Raw genomic sequence first — 21,512 nt, 5'->3', positions numbered from 1 at the left:
TTATTTTTTTCACCCAAAACGTGAGGATGAGAGAATGAACTAATCCGTGGATTTCCTTCCTCCTAGGTGCGTGTTACTACGATGCCAACCAGTCGATGTATGTGTTTGGAGGCTGCACGCAAAGCAGCTGTAACGCTGCCTTCAATGACCTCTGGAGACTGGACCTGAACAGCAAAGAGTGGATCCGGCCCCTGGCATCAGGTGAGAGCGGCCGTGCTGCCCTCCCTAGCCCCTCTCCAGCTGCCTCACTGCCAGAGCCTTCATCACAACTCACCTGGCCTCCAGGCTGAGTGGTCCCAGAGCACTTTATCAATGAGTGGTTTTCAGATGACATCCTAAACATGCATCTCCTCTTGCCTGCAGCAAGGTGCTGTGAGGCAGGTTGAGTTGTTTCTGGTTTTCCTCTGTGTCTGGTGAAGCTATTCAGCACCAGTTCATGCGATACAGGATGAGGGACATTTAACTGCAGACACAAGAGCTTGTTCTGATCAGAATTGTTGTCCCAAAGCTGAGATTTTTGAGTATCTCTGGTAGTTGCCACTTAGGTATTTGGAGGAATGGATGAGACATGCCCATGCTGGCTGCCCAGAGCAGCTAAGAAAACATGGGAAAGCAGGTACATTCCTGCAGCTCAGAGCAGGAAAATGCCACCAGTGATTTCCCACACTGGTTTTAAACTCAAAACATCGTACACAAGGTGCTTGCTTTCCATGGGTTTTTGAATTTGGCTAACGTAACTTTTGACAAAAAGCAGAATTGTGGGAAGCTCTTCGTGATGTAGAGGGAGAAGTGGAGTATAAAGCTAGTCACTCGGGTAAAAGCTTTACATTTAACAAGGAGAGGGAAAAACAAAAGTAAAAGGAGCTCAGCATTCACTATGCCTTCCTTCCTGAGTTACCTGCTTGGATGCAGACTCCTTCTGCCCCTGCTTCGTGTGCTGGGTAAGTATTGAGGACTACTTGATCATTGTTTAAAGCTGTATTTTTCAGTCTGACTACTTTCTTTTTCTTAATGTGAAGTCCTACAAAATCAAGATGTTTCTGTGTAGAGGTGTTATCTGGGAACTGGTCAGATGCGACTTTGAAATGTTAATGCAACTTGGTGCTTGATGACCACTCATGGGAAGCAATCCTACTCACGCTTAAACGTTTCAATTTCATTTTTGAGTCCACACATCCAGCGTATGATGTGGACAGGCTTGGGCTTAAAATGGAGGAAGAAAATAACCCACAGCGCCCTCGCTCTTCCTCCTTCCATGCTGTGGTGCTTGCCTGCTCCTCTCCCCCTGCTCAGCTGGAGAAGAGGCTGGGTAGCATAAACAGGATGCTGGGTTATGCAGACCTGTGCTCTGACCCGGGCCAGCTATTCTTGCAGCCCAGCAAGTTCTTCCGTCGCATTCAATGCGGGGCACAACTCGCCCTCAGCGCTCGCACCGCGTTAATGAATCCAACCACCAGCACCCAGCTCCACGTCCCAGACACCCTGCTGCTGTTTCACAAAGTGAAATTCCCGCTGCCTTACTAACAAATAGCGCCGTTAAAAAAGAACGAGTCCTGTGGGAATACGTGTCAGAATTAAGTCCCATGGGAAGATCCCCCGAGGAAATATTTCTGCATGCTGTCATGAGTGCACAGAGCAAGATCAGATCACAACTGAAACTTCAGGGCAGTCTCAGTGAACAGAGAGAGCTCTTGTTCGTCAGTCTTCAGAGAAGATGAGTCACCCCTGCCTGTGCCGGTGGTGGTTTCTTGCACATAGCTCCTTTTTGGTGCCCTAACCAGAGTGTTGGCACCCACTGCCTGGGAAAGAATAGTGACTGGAGGGGGCAAAAGCAGAGAGCTTTGAAACTTAGAGTCAGATGTAAATAACACGAGAGGGATTTTAAAAGGAGAGCTGACACTGATGGATGAATGCTTGCTCCAGCACAGGGTGTGTGCAAGCTAATTGCTGGTGGAGGTTGAGGAATTCCCACCCCGTTGCTGCAGGTCACTGGCTCTGCACACTCTCTGGAGTGATTGTTCTCCAGGGGAAGATGGTGGCTTCTCCTCCAGGCCCGTTCTGGCTCGGGGAGGTTTGATCATACATAATTACGTGTGCCCTTATAAATCATGGGCATCTTATCTAATGAGAGCCATAGGGTAGCCTAGGGGCAGCCAGAGCGTGGTGCCAAGTCCGCGCTGCATGCCTTGGATCCTGTCCAGTGCTGTGCCACATGTGAGCTGGAACAGCCTCATCCCTGCCCCTTCCCAAAGGGCTTTTCCAGGAGAAAGCTCCCTTTTTGGTTGTTTGTACCTGTTGTTTTTGTTTGGGTTTTCTTATGTACAGACGTTAAATGAGGTGACATCAGAGCTGAGTAATTTACCTCCAATCTGAACTGCTGCACTGAATCTGGGAGTAAATATTTAGCCTTCAAAGAAGTAATTAGCCCATGCTTTTTTAGTCTTGGAGATGGGGGAGGGAGGTAATTGCTTCAAAAAAAACCTGATTTTTGAGGTTTCATTGTACTTTTTGCTTAGATCTAAAATGATGGCATTGACTTTCTACTTATTAGACTGGAACAGAACAAGAGAGTCAATGCCTAGCTTTCATGTAGCTCTTTTTTGCTGGTGGGGTGTAATGCCTTACAAAGGTGGGTAGGCAACGAGCTCTTTATTTTAGAAACGTGAACAGGAATGCCTCTGAACTCTCAGCTGCAATATCCTCTTAGGCTAGATGGGCTGAGAAGGCAGGTGCTGTCCTTGGTGAGCGCTTTTCTCTGGTGTTGGGGATGCTTTTGTAGCCTTTATTGGCATAGTTCATCAGAATCTTCTTTGATTTTTGGCCATTCTGTGCAGAGGCAAACCTGATCGAGGGCTGGAGGTGGTTTAAGCTGGAGTTTGTTTATCCAGCTGGAGGCAAGGGTTCGTCTGAGCTCTGCAGCTCAAGCTACAGCATGTAGTGAGGACACAGGCTTTGGTGCTGATAGATCTGTGGTGCTCCCTAAAAATGAGTTCTCATGTGGCTGAAACAGTCATGGAAGAAACCCAAAGCCATTCGGTGCTGAGACTCACAGCCTTTGCTGTGATGGAGCTGCACACAGCCACACGATGAGAGCTTTGGTGTGGCAATGCTGAGGCATGGAATCGGCCAACCCAGCACTATGCTGCCCTGGTGGCAGAGAAGAGTAGTCCTGTTCCCTTGCAGGTTCATAAAAACACTGTTTGCTTCAGACCTTCTCCATCTTTGTGCTGTGGCAGGTCCAGGGGAAGGCTGCCTCAGCCATCAGCACTGACCCAGACCTGTCAGTGATTCCCCTTGGTGTTTCACATCCATATCATCCTCAGGCTGCAGAAGATAATTTATTGGCAGAATTGAGAGCATGTCTCCAGGCAGTATCCCTCTGGCCTGCCTGTGCTATTTCAGACTCTTGAAGCAACTGTGTGTTTCTGCGGACTTTCTCCCTTCCTGCATTTGTTGGTTTATGTTCCTCACGAGTCCTGCACTTGGCCTCTTCCTGTTGGAGCTGGGAAATCCCTTTTTTAAATTGGAGAAAAAAATGCTGGTAGCTTTGCCTGTGCTCCTGGGGGTTTATCGAGCAGAGGTGGAAAGCCTTTTTTTAAAACAGAGCTTTTTGCAGCACACATAAAATAAGGAATGACAACATGAAAAAAAAAAAAGCTCTTTGCAGGGTGAGGTGTGCTAGCCAAAAGTCTGTGCACCCTCCCTGCTGGGTCTGCTTTACCAGCCTGGGCCAAGCACCATCCCTTGCTTTGCTTTACATTTTCCTTCCAGCTGCAGGAGAGAGCAAGAAGGGCTCAGAAAATCATACGCCCACCCTTAAGCTGCGTGCTCCCATACCCTGCTCTCGGAGCAGCACGGCAGCCGGGCCGCTCGGCTCTTCCTGTTTGCTGCCAGCAGTCTGGCCGTGCAGGCATCCCCGCAGCCACCCTTCCTGCAGCAGGGCACAGCTCCCAGCATTTGTTTCCTGCTGCTTGCTACTCCGTGCAACAAGGCTGCCTTCGTTTTTGTGGGGGAGATGGGAACGCGTCTCCTCTCCCTCCGGATTTCAGACTTAAATCAGCCTTGAAGGCAGTGCTCATTGGTTGGATGCTTTGATCCTCTCTGTACGTTTTCAGACCTTGCCAAGACGCAGCTGCATGAGAGTGACTGGTCCTGTGCCTTGCTGCTTTCACCTGAAATGAGCAGCCAGCAGAGTCTATACTGAAAGCATTTAATGTGATGCAGTAAGTGTGCAGCAGTCACTCCCACATCAGTTCCTCCAGCCCTGCTCTTTCCCCAGGTTTCACTCCACTCCATACTTCAGCACTGCTGGTTTCTGGCTTGAGTTTTGAGTCGGAGTTTTGGGATTGGGTTTCCCCTTGTGAGCAGGGGGGAAGGTGCCTTTGATGGTGTTGTGTCAACAGAAGGAGCAGACAAAAGGAGGTAGGGGGAACTGCTGTCACCTATCCAAGGAGGCTGCACCAGATGTGGTCCCGCTGTGGTGGGAGGCTCTCTTGTCTGCAGCACCAGAGCTCTGCCCATTAGTCGAGCGCTTTGCCCTCGACAAAGCTGTCCAAAAACTTTGCCCCAAGCAGAAAGCTCTGTTTTCATCATCTCCTTTTGAAAAACAGCAGCAAGTTTACAAAACAGTTGTTGAAGTTTCATAACAGTGGGCCTGATTTGGGGCCACCTGAGTGCTCCTTGTGGAGCTGAGTGGAGACAGGAGATGTAGCGATGGCCAGGGCCCTTCGGGTACAGGTTACAGGGAGGTTGTGCAGCTGAGAGCCAGCAGGCACAAAGGGAGAACTCTCTGAATCTGTCCATCAGTGTAAATAACACACAAGGCTACAGTATGGTCCAAGGGATTAGTGGCATTTCTGAAGTAGAAACAATTGTTTGAATAGCAGAAATGGTCTCACGTTTGGATTTGTTTAAAAGCCATTAGGTCTGACGCTCTCCTGAGATTATACAGGTTGCTCAGTTGCTGTCCTTGGTTGTGTGTTGCATCTCTCTTCTAATAGCAGTCCCTGCTGAGACTCATTACTGAAATACTCTGTTCTGACCCCGTACTGCGACGCTTCTGTTCCCATTGCAGGATGACTTGCCTTGGATTAATACAGTGCATGATCTAAGGCACATTCTTGCTTTGGCCAAAAAGAAAAAAAAAAAGGCAAGCAACATCCTGACCTGACTGCTGCAGCAGTGCCTCAAAAACAATGTTTCCCAGTGTGTGGACTGCTGCTGGTCGCTGAGATGCTTCTTAGCAAAGCAAACTTGTTCCCATGTGTACGAGGAGGGGGAAACTAGGAGAGTCAATGTGGAAAATAAACTTTCAAAATTTAGACTAACTCGTTTCCATTTACAGCCAGCTACCCTTGAGGGGAAGGCTGTGGAAGGATCTCTGTGTACATGTGCTTTTTTAAATTTAGTGCGGTGTTGAGCAGACCTCTGTAATTGAAAGCACACCTTGCTTTTCAGTAACAACCTGGGATCACCTTAAGCGCAGCAAGGCCATGTCATAGCTCTTGGCCTCCTGGGAATCAAAAGAGGTGAAAACCTGATAACTTGGCACAGAACAGTGCCTCTAATTATCACTACAGCTACTGGCTTCAGGTGTCTGATATGTCAAAGTAGAGCAGGTTAATGAAACAGATGGAAATTCCTCACTGTATGCGCAGTGACTTTCCAGGTGAAAGCTGGAGTAAATATTCCAAGTAAATATCTCATTGTGTTCACGCCGTCCTTCAGGACAGGCACTGTGGCAGCATAGGTTGCTTGGAATTGCTTTTTCCAATTAAATCTGTTGGCGTTGTTCCTTCTTTAGGCTCACAGTTTTGCCAGCTGTGCCCTCCAGCACACTGCTCCCCGTGGGGCTGGAAGGGGCAGGGAGCACTGAGGGGCACCTTTGCAAAATGTTTGGCAAAGAAAAGGCAAAGGAGTTCTTCTGAAGCAGAATTGGAGCAATCAGAGAAATGTAGCTGATGGTACGCACAGAAAGCCTGCAAAGCTGAGTGTGCTGGAGTTGTGCGGGGATCTGCTGCTCCCAGGTGCTTTGAGAGTGAAAGCTGCAGTTGGGCAACACTTGAAACAACGTCAATTGCAAAATGCAGTCTTGCAGAGAGCGTGCAGGCAGCTGGGTTTGCTACGTGTGAAAAAGTATTGCCTGTGCGTGGAGGGCTGGTTTCCAGGAGATAATCCATTGCTGGTTAGGTTCAATAGGATTGCTCTGCGGCAGTGATTAAACGCTTAATCTCAGCAGGTTTTGGTTTACAACACACCTCTGTCCTCACTTTGATTTGCCAGGCTCTGCCTTCCTCTGTTCTTGCTGCTTCTTGCTTGTGTTTAACCTTTGAAAGTATTTTCTTGTTGTCTGGATCTGTTTTCACCTGAAGCATGTTCCCCGGCGCTGCAGTGCCCTGCCAAGACCCTCCTGCCAAGAGCTGCCTTCAGCACCCATCCCTCTGGCCAGCAGGACCTGGGGTCTTCAGCACAGGTGGGAAGCACAGAGCTCAGAGACTGGGTGAGACAGCATGTGTTGCAACCAGCAGCAGTGCTGGTGGGAAAAGCCCCCAAGTTGGGCACGGGTCTCTTCCCACAGCTGTTTGCAAGGAACTGTTCGCCAAGGCAGATGGGGAAAAGAGCCCAAAGTCTGCTGCCTCCTTCCCTGGTTTTTGTACAGCTTTTGAATGCTTTCTGCCTGCGTAGCTGTTCCGTACAAAAAGAGGAGCCCCTTGGAGAGAGCAAAGCCCCTAAACTTGTTAGCAGGTCAGTGTAATGGCACGTGGATTTGGTATACCTCTGCCAGGATTAGAAGAAATATCCATGCCTCCTATTCTTGTGCGTGCAAACGTCTGCAGCGTAGAAAATGGTGGAACACTTGGAAACTTGCTCATGCTCAGTTTTCAGGGCAGAGGTTTGACCTGTTGCTGTGAAGTATGTGTTTGTCTGCGAGTAGCTGTGCTTCTCGGCCCTTCCTCCCTTGCAGGGAAGGAGATTTCATCCCCTGCCCTGTTCTGTGTCTGACAGCCATCTCCATTCCTCCCTGGTGGTGCAGGCTGTCCCATGACCCAGCCCATATTGTCTGAGCTCTCCGTATCAATGCTGGTGAGCCACACGTGAAGCTGCTTTTACATCAGCAGCCCAAAACAACGGGTGACTTCTCCTTTCCCATCCCTGCTCTCGGTACTCCGCATCCGTTCTGCCCTTACTGGGAGTTCAGCACATTTTTATCTGTGTGCAAAGCATGGGAAAACAGTCCCTGCTGTGGGAAATGCACTCCTCAGAGCGACAGCCCGTGTGCTCCCGTCAGCACGGCTCTATGCTGTCAGCCCTGCAGGGAAATTGCCTTACCCTCTTGATGCCCTCTTGGCCTGCCTCTGACAGTTTGGCCTGATGTGGTCGGAATATGCAGTGCTCTGCAGCTTGGGAGCTTTCACAGGGGGAAATGTGATGGAGGAGGCTGGCGGAGAAGTGTCTGAAAGAGAAATGGATGTTTTAAGCAACTGTCTGAGTTTCCTCTTTCCTTAGTTCAGGTCTTAAGACGTTAGGTTCTCTTTAAGGCACTGAACTGCAAGGGAAGAGCTGAGCAAGTGTTGGTGCAGAAGTGGAGTCAGGCAGAGGAGATCCCACGCCTCTACTCATCCTTGTTGAGTACAGGGGTATGTTTCAGTCTCAGCACTCGCTCATTTTACTTCCTCAGCCACATGCCAGAAAGCAGACCCCTCTCAAAACGTTATCAGCACGAATCTAGCAGCAAGGCATGAAAAATAGCTTGTTGCTTTAACCTTGTCGGATTTAGATTCTCAGAGAGAAGGTCTCCAGGCATGGATCCCTCCAGAGATTAATGGAAGAATTTTCCCACTCTTGCCTTTATCAGACTCTGGGAGTTTCGAGCTTCTCTGGTCCCTGTTTTCACCAAGCAGTGCACAAAGGTAGGAGCAGGGACTGTCCTGAGTGATGCCTGATGTGTGCCACTTCTCAGCGTGGTGGGCACTGGAAGCTCACTTTAAACACGACCCAAGGCCATCTGCAAATCGTGCTGATGAGCATGCTGTACCAAAACTGGGGAAAGCTATTTGTGGTCATGTCTGTAAATAAGAAGACCGTGGTCTGCAAAAAATAGGTTCCTGATGCTAGGAGTCCTTATATAGACAAACAAGTAGTTGTGCCTCGTTAATGGTGCTGACCACTCAGCAGCTCCCAGTGAGTTTGGAAGCTTCTGAACGTCACTTGTCGGAGATTTGGGTGAAACTTTGAGCACCCACTGTTGAAATTCTGCATATAAATCTCCATCCTGCAATACTCAGTGCACTGCACGCAAAAGCCAAGTGCTTGGAGAGCAATTTGTTTTTTAATGGCCTCAAAGTGCAGCCCTGCAATCTTTCAAACTAGCACTGCCATAAGCAGGCATTAAGCCTGATTTTGCAAGAGCTCTTTTGCTGCCCAGCTATTTAAGATGTTAACATAGCAGGTATAAAACCTGTAGCAGGGTTTCCTTGCAGGGGTTTGGCTGTTTGGTCTGGCAATTTCCTGACACTTGTCACAAGAACCGTAGAGAACTTCATTTCTTCAGGATATCTGCTATCCTGACTGACCTGTGGGACATAAATCTCAGGCAGGAGGAGCTTGGAGATGTTGGGAAGGCTCTGCTCACAGGCTGTGCTGACACCTATCGGCAGGAGCTCCTGCAGGGAGGGAAAGAAAGCCTTGCAGCTTCCAGCTGCTGCTGTGCCTTTGCATTAAGCACCCTGTCCACAAAGATCTCTTATGCCCCACTCAAGATGGACTGTGCAATATTGACTTTTTGGTATATAGTCCAGCCAGCATGATTTGCTTTCAGAGAGCCCCGAATGCTCGCGCTTCGTAGCCTGATTCTCCGCCTTTCACAAAAACATCTGCTTTAAAACAAATCTCTCCTTGAATCTGGTAGGCATGCGGAATGACAAAGCACTAGCTCACGCTTGTCCGCAGTCCAAAGGTGAATCTCTATTCCTTGCATGAAATATTTAGCAAGTTTGGCATTAAGCGCTGGAATTACTGGAACAAGGGAGAGAAGTGTGAACAAAGCATAGAGTGCAAACCAGCTGCTGAAAGCAGCAGTTAAGTGGGGCAGTTAGGGACCCACGTGCCAGGCTTTCAGCAAGTAGTTGCATTTTCTTTGCAGAACAGCTCCGAGCTGAGCAGAGCCCTGCTCTTCCTGATGCTGAGCTGCCCGTGTTTATCCGGGGAGGCTGTTCCGACTGCGCACACAGGATGAGGAGAGGGATGTTTGAGGTTTTTGAGCCTCTTAGTAGCCCTAACCTCACCAAATTGCACAGCAGCCATTTCCTGAGACACCAGCAATTTGGGGCTGGGCTGGAAGGAGTTCTCAGACGTGTGGAATTGCCCTGCCGCATCCCTCCCGCTATGGCAATGGGACAGGAGCGAACTGGGAGTGTGACTTGAGTGAAAAGTGTGGAGCTCAGCACAGACCGAGCACGCTCCTCTGCAAACCCACACATTCTTCAGTCCCTTCCCTACAGTTACTCTGTCATTACCACATTGCAGTCTGATACAGCAATTTCCATTCCTCCGTTTGCCTCCTGGGGAGAAGATGAGCGGCAGGAGCTGATCAGCCCTTCCTCTCTCCCAGGCTCTTTAATTAGCATTGGAGCTGCTTTGTGTAGAATGTTGGACTGTTACTCATATCGCTGAAAGTCTGCAGGGTACGGTATCACTGGGGTGGGGGGAAAACACGCAATAAAGCAGAGAAAAGCTGGCTGGTATTCTGTTCCACCCACCTGGAGGGAGAGGGGAGCTTGCAACAGCACTCCCTTTTAGGGCAGGGCCAGATTTGCATTTCCCAAAAGCAGGGGAGGTTGCATACAAGGGGCTGGGGTGACCTCACTGTGAGCAGCACTCAGCACCTGGGAGTGACGCTGCGGTGACAGCGCTGTGAGAAACGTTCCTGGCCCAGGATGGGAGCAAACAAAGCCCCTCCTGCACCACTGAGTGCAGAAATTGCAGTGTAAATTGCACGGTGCAGAAATTGCATCCTTGTTTTCAGCTATTAGGAGGGAAGGGGGCAGAGCCCCGGGCGTTCTGGCACTCCTATCTTGTTGCTGTTTTGCTCAACACTGCTGTTACTGTGTAAAGAGGTTTCTGATTAACGCTAGCGAGGAATGACTCAGTAATCCTGTTGCACAGGGTTCATAGGGCACTGCCGCTCCTTTCAAGCAGCTTTATGGGCTGATGGGACTCTACAGTTGGGCTGCGTGAGAATTTCCAGGACACAAAAATGACTGTGGCATTGCAAAAGCTCTCGGAAGTGACTGATCCTCACTGATAGAGATTTCTGACTTCTGCATCCATCCAGAGCGCTGCAGGACTCTTGTCCTCTGCATTGACTGTGCCCGTGCCACGAGCCTGTGTCATTGCCAGATGGGAATTTGCTGTGTGACAGCTGCCCTGAGCACCAGGGGGGATGGTTTACATACCCCAGTTCTTATATCCTTGCAGATCACCTCCACTACTGCTGCAGCGGAGCACGGAGGGACGTGGTTTAGTGGGTTTGGTGGGCGTGGGTTGGTGGTTGGACTAGATGGTCTCTGTGGTCTTTTCCACCCTTAATGATTCGCTGAGACCTGTTTCCCTGAGCAGCATCTTGCAGGCAGCAGCCACACGTGCCTGCAGAGGGTTTGATCGAGGTGGGCTGTGCCTGCTGGGAAGACATTTCAGGTCCTGTTCCGTTTTTCTTAATCTCCTACAAAGCTGAGGTCCTGTCTGTGGCATAGATCTCTTTTCTCATGTAATGCTTCCTGGGGAAGAAAAAAAAAAAAAAGCAATTTTTTTGGAACCCAGATGGGAGGGAACACTAAGTCACATGTGGCTTTAGTAAGGGAAAATGATACTTTCCTGGCTCCTAAAAGCTTTAAGGTTTAGCAGCCCCAGTCCAAAGCAAGTCTTGAAAACGTTCTTTATCTCGGTGGCTTGCTTTGAACAGCTCAGGACAGGAACAGGTGAATGTCAGATGCTGGATGTGAGGCAGCTGCAGCGAGTCCTATAGGATGCAATTCCATTCTGGAGAGAGCTGGTGTGAGACCTGCATGCAGATGCCCACATGTCCTGTTAGAGTGGCCCTTTGGCCTCTCCTGGTCGCGATGCCAGGGCTGGGGTTGCCTGGGGTGCTGCTCCTCTGCCTCCAGGCTCATTGTCATCCTGCTCAGCACTCTGCTGGGGGAACAGCTTTCCGGCAAATCTGCAGACTACTGCAGAAAAATCCAGGCTGGACTGCAAAGCCAAGGGATTTTTTCCTTCTCTGGTTTCCCTTCCCATAGAGGGATAGAGATTTGGGGGGGATTTCATGCTGCCAGACAAGTCTCAGGATCCGCTGAGCAAGGCAAATTGTGGCCTTCCCATCAGTGGGACACAGCCACGTTCCGAGGGTAATGCCTGGGCAGATAGCGTGCTGGGGTGGATGAGGTTTCCAGATAGGGCTCCCAGTTTGGTTCCTTTGAGCCTGCCAGCCTTAAGGCCAGGCTGCTAACTGCAATCCTGACATGCCATCAGGACAGCGGGAGCTCCACAAGAGAGCTGCGTGCTTTGAGCACTGTGAGCACACTAAGTGCAGGCTGCCCTTTGAGCTGCTCATTCTGCTGGCGCTGTTGGCAGCCGGGTTGCTTTTCCTTTTCTCCTTCTGAAAGGAATTTGCTTTTGACCAATTCTTTGTGCTTACAGAGAATTGCAACACAAACTCTTTGCAGCAAAAGCCAGCACAGCATTTTGCCCTGCTGAGGATGGGTTGTGCTGAAGCGCCATGGCTTTGCAGAGCTACCAAAAGTTTAGGAAACATGAGGTTACCAGCACGTGTTGCTTTTCATATCTGACTGTTCAAGCTCAGCATCTCTGTCTTTTTCACCCTCATACACCCAGTAACTCTTTCTGAACCTTCCCGTCACCCTGGGATGGTGCAAACGCATGGCTTTATTCCATCTCCTCTTCTACAGCTTTTCCCAAAGCGATATTGATCTGAACCAATTCTTTCATCTGGCTAATTCCATCACATCAAAAGCGTCGTGCAGCTTTCCCCCCTTTGTTTTTATTTTCATCTTTTGAGCTCCTCTTGATGTTCATTGCTTGCCTTCTTTCTGGGGGCTGTGCTTCACGTGGGTAAAGGCAGCCTGGCAATGCGTGCCGCACGTGCCCTCCTAGCAAGGCTTTTCTTTTGTGGCTGCTCGTGCTGCACCAATGGCATTAGAAGGCTGAATACACGGGCTTTAAAAACTGCTTATAAGGACACATTGTAGATCAGTGGCGTTGAGAGCTCGCATCAGAAGCGATCAGGGGCCGGCGTTTCTCTTCCACATGTCCACGGAAGCCGGAGATTTGTTTTGTTTGTTTGTTTGTTGAAAAGCATCTCTCTGCTTGGTGAGCCAGGAAAATCCATCAGCTGGAACAAAGAGCTCCATCCAGCTTTTGGTCGCTCATCCCTGCTGAATAAACAGCACCAGCTGGAAAGAGATGGCTTCTTCTACGTTTGGAAATAGTTAATTGTGCTACGCCGTCTGCGTGCTAGAATTTTTATCCTGGGGAGAGAGAATCTGATACTGGGCTTGATGATGTTATCAGGGCGCAGAGCTTGGAAACCCATTTGAGCTTGGCGAGGAGGAGCTTCCACCACACTGCCCAAGGAAGCTGTCAAAACGGGCACAATTAGCTAACGAAGCCCCTCTGCAGGCACTGCCATCACTCAGAAGTTTCATTTGGTGGTGGGATAGCAGAGCTACGAGAGGAGGAAGCCCTCCTGTGCCAAATGTGCTTGGAACACCGCTCTGCCATCCCGGGGCGAGTCACCGCGGGCTGGAGCCACGTCCCTTTGATGTCTCTGGTGCCTGCCCCGTCCCCATGCTCCACGTGCCTGGGACCTGAAGTCACAAAGGCTGCGGCCCCGTCCCTGTGCCGTGTCCCTCGGGTGCTACTTCCCTTCTTGGGCTCGGAAAGGCGCCAGGTGAGCAGTGACCGGGTGTGGGAAATGAGTAGAGACTGAGTCATGCTTGGGCACTGCCTGCTGCCAAAGGTACTTTCTGTCTCAGACTTGAAGTGGGTATGAACCAGGCTGCAGCGTTAGCTCTCAGCTTGCTGGCAGCAGCACCCAGAGCTCCTCTCTGCCCTAGAGGTAAGCAAGCAGTGTTAATTCCCCAGCTCCCAGCCACTCTTGGTTCCCATGTTGAAGGCAGGATCAGTGAAGCTAAGCCATCTTTGATACCACAGCCATATCATACAGCAGTTTTGCAGAGAGCCATCATGCACTGCGACATTTCCCCCATTTCTGCATGTTCCACCCATGGACCAAAGTTCATTGATTGCCCCGAGACAGATCTGCTGCCCAGGAGCAGCAAGGTTGTTCTGCACCGCCTGCTCCCTTTGAAGCCCTGTACATACCACGCTGTCTGCTCACCGTGCTTGGACCTGGCAAATTCACCTTTTTCCTGCCTGCCAGAACGAAACACCGCTTTCATTTCCACCTGCACAGTCTCCAATAAGAGGCAGTGCTTCCTGCAAAAGCAGGGCTGCCCTCTGCCTTGGGCTGATTGCATGGTGCTTATTGACTCCTTTGGGAAGCATCTCGATGTCTGCAGCAGGGGCTGTGACCTTCAGCTTGCAGCAGGAGGAAGACTTTTTGGAGCAAAGTGGTGCTCTGTCTCTTGGCCCCCATCCCAACTTGCAGTGGGATGCTTCCAGCTGGCCGTTTTTCTTCAGCATTAAATCCTGTCCCAGTTTAAAACCCACACTTTACATCACCCTGGGATCCCTGTTGCAGGTAGGTAAGCACACCCCGACCGGCTGCGTGCTCTTGTGCCATGTCCAGGCTGGGTGAGCCCAGCTAGAAAAACTGGAGGTATGGAATCTGACTGGGAACAAAAGTAACCAACCATGGCCCTACTCTGGCACTTTAGTCTTTAAAGAGACCTTGGGTATAGCCCTGCCATGCTACGTATGTGCCCTAGCACCTGAGAGCAGCAGTACAACGTGCTTTGTCCCCAGGGAAGGGCTCCTGGGCCAGGGCTGCTTTTTGGCCCAGCTGTTCTCACCCACCACCTGGAATCCATCGCAATCGAGCTGCTTTTCTCAGTTGCAGCATCTTAAAATAGCTGCTCCGGTTTCTTTTAAAAATAGTCCCAGTTCTGCATGTCATTACCTGCTAAAAATGCTTCCCTGAGTCCCATTAGGACATCAGAGGAGGGCGGTGGCTTTGTTATCTCAGCGCTTCAGAGAGGGTTGATGGTGCTTGCATGGCCACATACGCAGCTTTGCCCTTGGGCTCCCCTGGTCCCGCACGACCCTTTTTTTTATGTGATGCTTTCAGGTGGTGTATTTATGATTATTTGAGATCTGCACTGCTGAAGGAACCTACCTGCTGCTGGTTACAGCTGTAGGAAGCTCAGCCATTCACCTGACTCAACATCTAACGTTGCAGCAAGGGAGTATTTTTGCAGAGGCCTGTGCCTGGTTCTGTGATAGACTCAAGGAGCGACTGCTCCTTCACACAGCAAAGTGCTTTGGGTTTAATTGTGCTGCTTTGTGACAGCAGGGTTGGGTTTCTGCTGCCGCTTGCGAGTTCCCAAGCAATCCACCAGGAGCAGCACGGGCTGCGTGTGAATTAGCATTCCTTCTTGCTCGGTCCTTGGGGAGAAGTTAGGTATTTGGAGGTAATTATTGCTTTTATTCAGTGCTAAAGCAATAATTTAAAGGGATATGGTGGAAAGCTAGTAATTTCCTGCCAGTGACTGACAGATGTTTTGCCATACATGAAATGTGCTTTCAGGCTCCTACTAATTACAGCAACACAAATTGGCAGTAGTTTTCTTCCCAGGCTCCCAGCTCTAATTTTGCCTTCTTTGCTGCTATTCTTTTTTTTTTTTTTTCAAAGGTGGAGTCCCCACGTCATCACGTCGGGTTTGATGCCTGTGCTTGAGGATGGTCTCCTAACCTGCCTCTCTTCTCTCCCTGCCCAGGTTCGTACCCCTCACCCAAGGCTGGGGCCACGCTGGTGGTCTACAAGGACCTGCTGGTGCTGTTTGGTGGGTGGACGCGGCCGAGCCCGTACCCCCTGCACCAGCCAGAGAGGTTCTTCGATGAAATCCACACGTACTCGCCCTCCAAAAACTGGTAAGAGAACATCTGGATTGGAAACCCTGCCTTTGATCCTTGCCAAGTATGTCTGCAGCGCAGCTGGGGAGCTGCTGGAGGGAGCGACGGGGCTGTAGGGACAGGGAAGCTGTGCACATTCCTGGTTTCCAAGGTGTGGCTGATCCTGGCTTGTCTGCAAGGCTCTGTTTCAAACAAAAAAAGCAAAGCATTGTGGCTCAGGCCTGGAGAGCTGAGCACGCTGCTGTCTGACACCTCTGGGGCGGTGCTTGCTCCCGTGTTGCTGCAGACTCACGTTGTAAAGCTGCCAGCACCACCTCAGTGCTCCTTGGAATGTCTTGCACGCGGGCAGGAAGCCTGGGTGCGAATATTTTCAATGCCTAATTGGTTTGGCTGCGAGGTTGAGGACTTTCTGAGGAAAGTGAGAGAGAAAGCCTCAGTCCCTGAGGTTTTGCCTTTTGTCTGTGATCCAAAATTCAAAGCTCCCGTGGCCCTTTCCTGTTCCCTTTAACCAGCATGCAGCCGCTTTCAGACCATGCTTTCTCAACTGCTGCTTGTGTGAGAAAGAAGCAAATGCTCTATCAAAGCAGTGAGGCTTCGTTCTCCTCTTTCATTGAGAACTTTTAATCATCAAAAGTGTCAATTATCCAATGCACTTTGGGGCAGTGTCATTCGAATGCTGCTGTAATTAAACCGCGTTGGAAAGAAGTCAGGGCCAACTTAATTGAAAGGGTCAATATTTCCAAGTTGGCCCTGTGGCTTTGTCATGTTTTAAAAATGTTCAGCACATTGATATTTCTAATGAGTTTCATTCCTGTTTGGATCTCTGTTGGTTTTTCCTCTGCAATGCATCCTCAAGGGCTTGGCTGGCCCGTGGGATTTCTCACTTTGCTATTCATCCAGCACCATCCTTCCCGGCCCACGGCTGGATCTCCTTTCTCCCTGTTCCCCCAGGTGGAACTGCATCGTGACCACCCATGGCCCCCCTCCCATGGCAGGACACTCCTCCTGTGTCATCGAGGACAAAATGATCGTCTTCGGGGGTTCGCTGGGATCTCGGCAAATGTAAGTTCGGGGTGAAGGCGTGGGACAAGTTCTCCTGCAAGGAGTAATGGGGTGGGGTGGCATTTCAGAAAGGAACCTCTGTGAGGCTGGGCTGTGAGAGCCTTGCAGCAGGATCCCTGGGCTGGAGGTAGGTGTGCTGCCTGGTTGTCCTCGCTGCACTGAGTGCTGCCAACACTGCCCGAAGCAATACCCTGAACTGGGGCAGCAGAGAGGTGGTGAGGTGTGTGGGAAGGCTGCAGATCAGTGGTTTGATCAGAGGACTCTGAGATAATCCTCTGTGCTCACCCTGCCTGCCCTTGTGCCTGGCATCGGAGATGGGCTGGTGCTTGCTGCAGGCTCCTGCGGGGTCTGCTGGCTGTTTGCTGTGCGTTTCACCTCCTGCAGTGAATTCCCTGGAGGCAGGGAGCCTGCAGCAAACCCGTTCTGTGATAAAACCTCACCCCCGAGTCAGCATTTCAAAGACCCAGAGGGGATGGCTGTGCTGTGACCGGGTGTTGTTTGGGACCTCGAGCTGAGCCTCTGCATGTTTTCTCATCCCCACAGGAGCAACGACGTCTGGGTGCTGGATCTCGAGCAGTGGGCTTGGTCCAAGCCAAACATCTCTGGGCCCAGCCCTCACCCGCGGGGTGGCCAGTCTCAGGTGATGCTCCCTTCTCTCACTCTGCTCCATGACCAGCCTTAGCAAAGGCACCTGCTGCCAAACAGAAACCAGGCACGGCTGAATTTCCAGCTTCCAGGCAGCTCTCTGTGGGTCACCTGAAAACTAGTGCTCCATTTCTGAGTTAGTTATCTTTGCAGTCTTTGCATGCCAGGGCCTTGTTTTCTCTAGCCAACTCTTCTATGAGATTACACTGCTAATCTCCCTGAGGCTCAGGTAAATACCAGACTGCGTCTTGCACATGCCCCAGAACTGTAACGAGCATTTCTAGAAACAAATTGCTGTTGAACCCAGCAGAGGAAGAACAGCTATCGTACCCTGTGGCATTTAACAACGAAGCATTACCAATGTGCTGGATTTGCTGCTCTGAAACGCTCTTCTTTGTCCCCCCCCAGATTGTCATAGATGACGAAACCATTTTAATCCTCGGTGGCTGTGGTGGTCCCAATGCAGTAAGTATCCTGCGTGGAGCATGGGCATGAACTGCACGTGTCCTGCTGTACCACGAGCCCTGGGTGCAGGCTGTGGAGCAGGAAGGCTCCTTGCTTTCCCCAGGTGGCACTTAGTCCTGCAGACTTGAGATCCACACTGCAGACTTTCCAGCAAAGCTGTCACTACAGCTGGAGCTGCCTTTAATTAAGAAAAGTCATCCCGGGAGCTATCTGAGCAGCTCACCGAGGTTAATTAGAAACCCTGACTTTACACTGGGACAGCAGATGGGGATGAAGGGACTTGTGCATAGCCGTGGTAAGGTGTAGTCACCCCTGGGTGGTCAGATCCCAATGTAGGTCACTGTCCCTCTGTCTCCAGCAGTGAGGCAGCTGCCCAGCGCCATTCCTGCCCCTGTAGGATGATCTTGGCAGCACGCTGGTCTCCTGAATCTCTTATGCTTTTCTTCACAGCTGTTCAAAGATGCCTGGCTGCTGCACATGCAGGCAAACCCCTGGACGTGGCAGCCACTCAAGGTGGAAAATGAGGACCACGGAGCCCCGGAGCTGTGGTGCCATCCTGCCTGCAGGGTGAGTCTGGCTTTGGGAGGAGGCAGTGGGATCTCTGGTCTCTCTCACACATCAGTAGACCTTTGCCTGCCCAGAATGCCCCAAACCCTCTTCCTTCCAGTCCCAGCTCCCTCCCAGCGTTGCCAGCAGCCCCCTGGCAGTCCATAACCCATTCCCTCTCCTCTCTTGCAGGTAGGACAGTGCGTCGTGGTCTTCAGCCAGGCTCCCAGCGGCAGAGCCCCGCTGAGCCCCAGCCTGAACTCTCGTCCCTCTCCCATCAGTGCCACGCCGCCCGCGCTGGTCCCCGAAACACGCGAGTACCGCTCCCAGTCCCCGGTCAGGACCACGGACGAAGCTCCCTGCGTCAACGGCCGCTGGGGCACCCTCAGGCCCCGAGCCCAGCGCCAGACGCCCTCAGGTTCGCGGGAGGGCAGCCTCTCCCCAGCCAGAGGTGACAGCTCCCCGGTGCTCAACGGCGGCAGCTTATCACCCGGGGCTGCCGCGCCTGGCGGGGCCTCCTTGGACAGCCCCGTGCAGCTCCTATCGCCCGGCACACCCGGAGCCACTGAAGGATGCGACCTGAAGGTTGGGCTGGCTCTGGCGCCGAGGCGGGGATCGCTGCCGGAGCAGAAGGACCTGCGCCTGGGCTCCATCGATCTGAGCTGGGAGCAGAAAGCGGCTTCCCTGTGCCAGACGGATGGCGCGGACGGCAGGACGCTGCGGAACCCCCCCGAGCACACCAACGGCATCCACACGCCGCCCCACTCCCTGCCGGGGGCCGTGTCCCCCGGAGCGCTCCGCAGGAGCTTGGAGGCCATCAAAGCTCTCTCCTCCAAAGCCCCCCCGGCTTCCGCCGCTCTCAGCCCCCCCCTCGGCTCCTCGCCAGGCTCCCCGGGCAGCCAGGGCCCCGGTGCCGATGCGCGGCCGGGCTCTGCTCAAGGGGACAGCCACTCGCTGCCGCCCATCGCCCGCCGCCTGGGCCACCACCCTCCTCAATCCCTCAACGTGGGGAAGCCCTTGTACCAGAGCATGAACTGCAAACCCATGCAGATGTACGTGCTGGACATTAAGGACACCAAGGAGAAAGGACGAGTCAAATGGAAAGTGTTCACAAGCAGCTCGGTGGTGGGGCCGCCCGAGACCAGCCTGCACACGGTGGTGCAAGGCAGAGGGGAGCTCATCATATTCGGTGGCCTGATGGACAAGAAACAGAACGTGAAGTACTATCCCAAAACAAATGCCTTGTACTTTGTGCGAGCAAAGAGATAATGTGGCCCGAGCGCACCACCACCACCGCTCCCCTCCCCCCATGCCCCCCCATTTCCCCCCCCCTGAAATCTGTCCCGCAGGCATTCAAACTGTGAACTAGGGAACAACAAACAATGCAGCCCAAGCAAAGCTCCAGCAGCACGCCCCCCGGGGAAGAGAATCGTGTTTACAGGCAGGGGAGCAGCGCTCTGCTGCAGGACCCGTGTTACTGTGCTCCATGCTGCAGCCCAGGCCAGGGATGGAGGGCGAGTCACGGTGCTTTCGTAGAGCCAACCTTGCAGGCAGGAGGCTGGGAGCTCATTGCACTGACGATCCCCGTGCTCGGAGTGAGGAAAACAACAGCAATACCTGAAGAAAAACCTTCAGCACTGCAAGCTGTGACCGCAACCTTTGCTCGACGCAAACACGATGCCTTCTTTTTGCCTCTCACCCCTTTGGCCTGACAGCTTCGTTCCTGTCCTCGTTGCGGGACCGTAAGAAGGAAGAAAGGACAGTTTTGCATTGAAAAGCCAAAAAAAAAAAAAAAAAGACAAAAAGTCACGGCGAATAGGACGGGCAGGACTCGCTTTCGCAGGCCTCCTTGCCCAGCAGCGTTGGTGCTGGACCTGCTGCTGCGTGTTCCCAACAGAGGGCTTGGAAGTGCTGAAAGAAACAGCCCGAGTGCTGGTGCACCCGAGCGGCAAGGCCTGAGCCTCCAGAGCAGGAACAAAATCATCTTTGCATGTGCCTCCTTCCGCAAAGATTAAAACAAAGCCAAATCCAAATGGATTGAACCTGTGTGTCCGTCTGGGACAAACCTCCTTCCTTCCTTCCTCCTTCCTTCCTTCCATTGCAGCTCGAGGTGGGGGGGAAGCTGGGCGCGTTCCGCTCCGTTTTACCACCAGCGCGCGCCCCTCCTGAGGATGCTCCCGGCTTCAGCACCTGAAATAGCAAAAAAAAAAAGCAGGAAACTCCCCCCAAAACACGGCCCCATTGCGCCGGCAGTGCCATGACGTGGTGCCCGTCTCCTCGCCATCCCCACTGAGCTTCGCCGGCTTCGCCACCGCTCCCCGGCCTCTGGCCCTCCCCAAAAAGGGCTGGGGCTCCATGTTTCCTCCTGGTGTAGCCCCGCTTTGGTCCAGGGGGGGGGGCTGGGATGGAGCTGGGGGAGGGCAGCGCCCAGCCTGCAGTTTGTGGATAAACCTTGGGTTCGATCCGTTCCTAAAACCCCGCGCCCCAGGGACCCCCCCCCCCCGCGACGCCCACTGTCCCTCTCCTGTCTGCATGTCTCAGCATCCCCCCCCCCAAAAAAAAAACAAAAAAACCCTCCTTTAAAAATTAAAAAAAATAAAAAACAGAGGACAACGGGGCCGCTGGGAGCTGGGCTTCGTAGGGGCACAGATCCCCACCGGGTGCCACCTCCCCAGCAGCCTCCGATGGAATCCCAGCGCCCGGGGGGCGGCGAGAACGTGTTGGGTGATATTTAAAACGAGAATCGGTGTCCGTTTCTTTTTTTTTTTTCCTTTTCTTTTTTTTTTTCTTTTTTTTTTTCTTTTAAAACGTCTCGCCCTCTCCCTCGATGAATTTTTAGCCGTTTCACAAATAAAAATCGGAAGAAGTGGCCGCCTGCTGCGTCTGCTTGGGGCGAGAAGGGCAGCTTGGGGGGCTGCTGGTGGGGGGGTGTGTGGGGCAGTGCTTCCCCGTCGCCTATAGGGCAGCCCATAGCACTGGGGGTCTTAAACCCATAAGGCTCGGGGCCCGCTGCCCTGTGGGTTTGGGGTATCCTATAGCATACAGGGCTTCTCCCCCAGAATGTAGAGGTTTGGGGGTTCACGTAGGGCTATAGGGGCTCGTATAGGGTAGCTATAGGGCTGCCCCCCTCCATAAGCTACAGCTTTGGGGTCTCCTATATCCTATAGGGCTGAACCCATCGCCCATCGCTTTCAGGTCCCATAGGGCCCCGGCGCCATCGCTCTGCACATGCGCAGTGGCCGGAAGGGGCGGGGCGTGTAAGAGGCCACGCCCTCCCGCGACGTCATCGGGGCGGAAGCAGCCGCGGGTGAGGGAGGAGGGAACATGGCGGGGGGTGGGCGCTGCCCGGGGGGGTTTGGGGACCCGTGGGGGGGCACGCGGGTGGGACGCGAGCTCGGGCCGGGGTGCGTGGCCCCGTGGGGGGGTAGGGAGCGTGATGGGGTGCCCCATAGCGGTGCATTTCGAGAGGGGTGCGGGACCGGTAGGGGCGCAGGGGCTCCCTGGGAGCAGTGGGGGCCCATAGGGGCGCAGTGCCCCACGGCCGGGGGGGTTTCCCCGTGTGCTCCCCAGGTGCCCCCCCGCCATGGTGGAGCCGGGCTGGCTGCTGTCCCCCCCCGGCCGCCCCTACCTGGCCTCCATCCTCCACAAGAACCAACGCAGAGTTTTTGGTGAGACTCCCACAGCAC

General features: G+C 52.6%; 2 protein-coding genes across 2 annotated transcripts in view; both read left to right on the top strand.

Annotated features, from left to right (window-relative positions):
• The window catches only part of FBXO42 (F-box protein 42), a 39,568-nt gene extending 18,871 nt beyond the window's left edge, over positions 1 to 20,697 (top strand). The window contains exons 4-10 of the mRNA XM_021417535.1: positions 67 to 201; positions 14,973 to 15,126; positions 16,060 to 16,170; positions 16,714 to 16,810; positions 17,224 to 17,280; positions 17,731 to 17,847; positions 18,019 to 20,697. Of these exons, the coding sequence (XP_021273210.1) occupies positions 67 to 201; positions 14,973 to 15,126; positions 16,060 to 16,170; positions 16,714 to 16,810; positions 17,224 to 17,280; positions 17,731 to 17,847; positions 18,019 to 19,095 (1,748 nt within the window). The 3' untranslated portion in view covers positions 19,096 to 20,697. The remainder of the gene's footprint in view (positions 1 to 66; positions 202 to 14,972; positions 15,127 to 16,059; positions 16,171 to 16,713; positions 16,811 to 17,223; positions 17,281 to 17,730; positions 17,848 to 18,018) is intronic.
• RSG1 (REM2 and RAB like small GTPase 1) overlaps positions 21,059 to 21,512 on the top strand; it is a gene marked incomplete in the record, with an annotated part of 2,338 nt that continues 1,884 nt past the window's right edge. Inside the window, 2 exon segments of the mRNA XM_021417547.1 lie at positions 21,059 to 21,133; positions 21,397 to 21,494. Of these exon segments, the coding sequence (XP_021273222.1) occupies positions 21,410 to 21,494 (85 nt within the window).

This window comes from Numida meleagris, chromosome 20, assembly GCF_002078875.1.
Source record: "Numida meleagris isolate 19003 breed g44 Domestic line chromosome 20, NumMel1.0, whole genome shotgun sequence".
Lineage (NCBI taxonomy): Eukaryota > Metazoa > Chordata > Aves > Galliformes > Numididae > Numida > Numida meleagris.
This window is presented reverse-complemented; position numbering and strand designations above follow the sequence as displayed.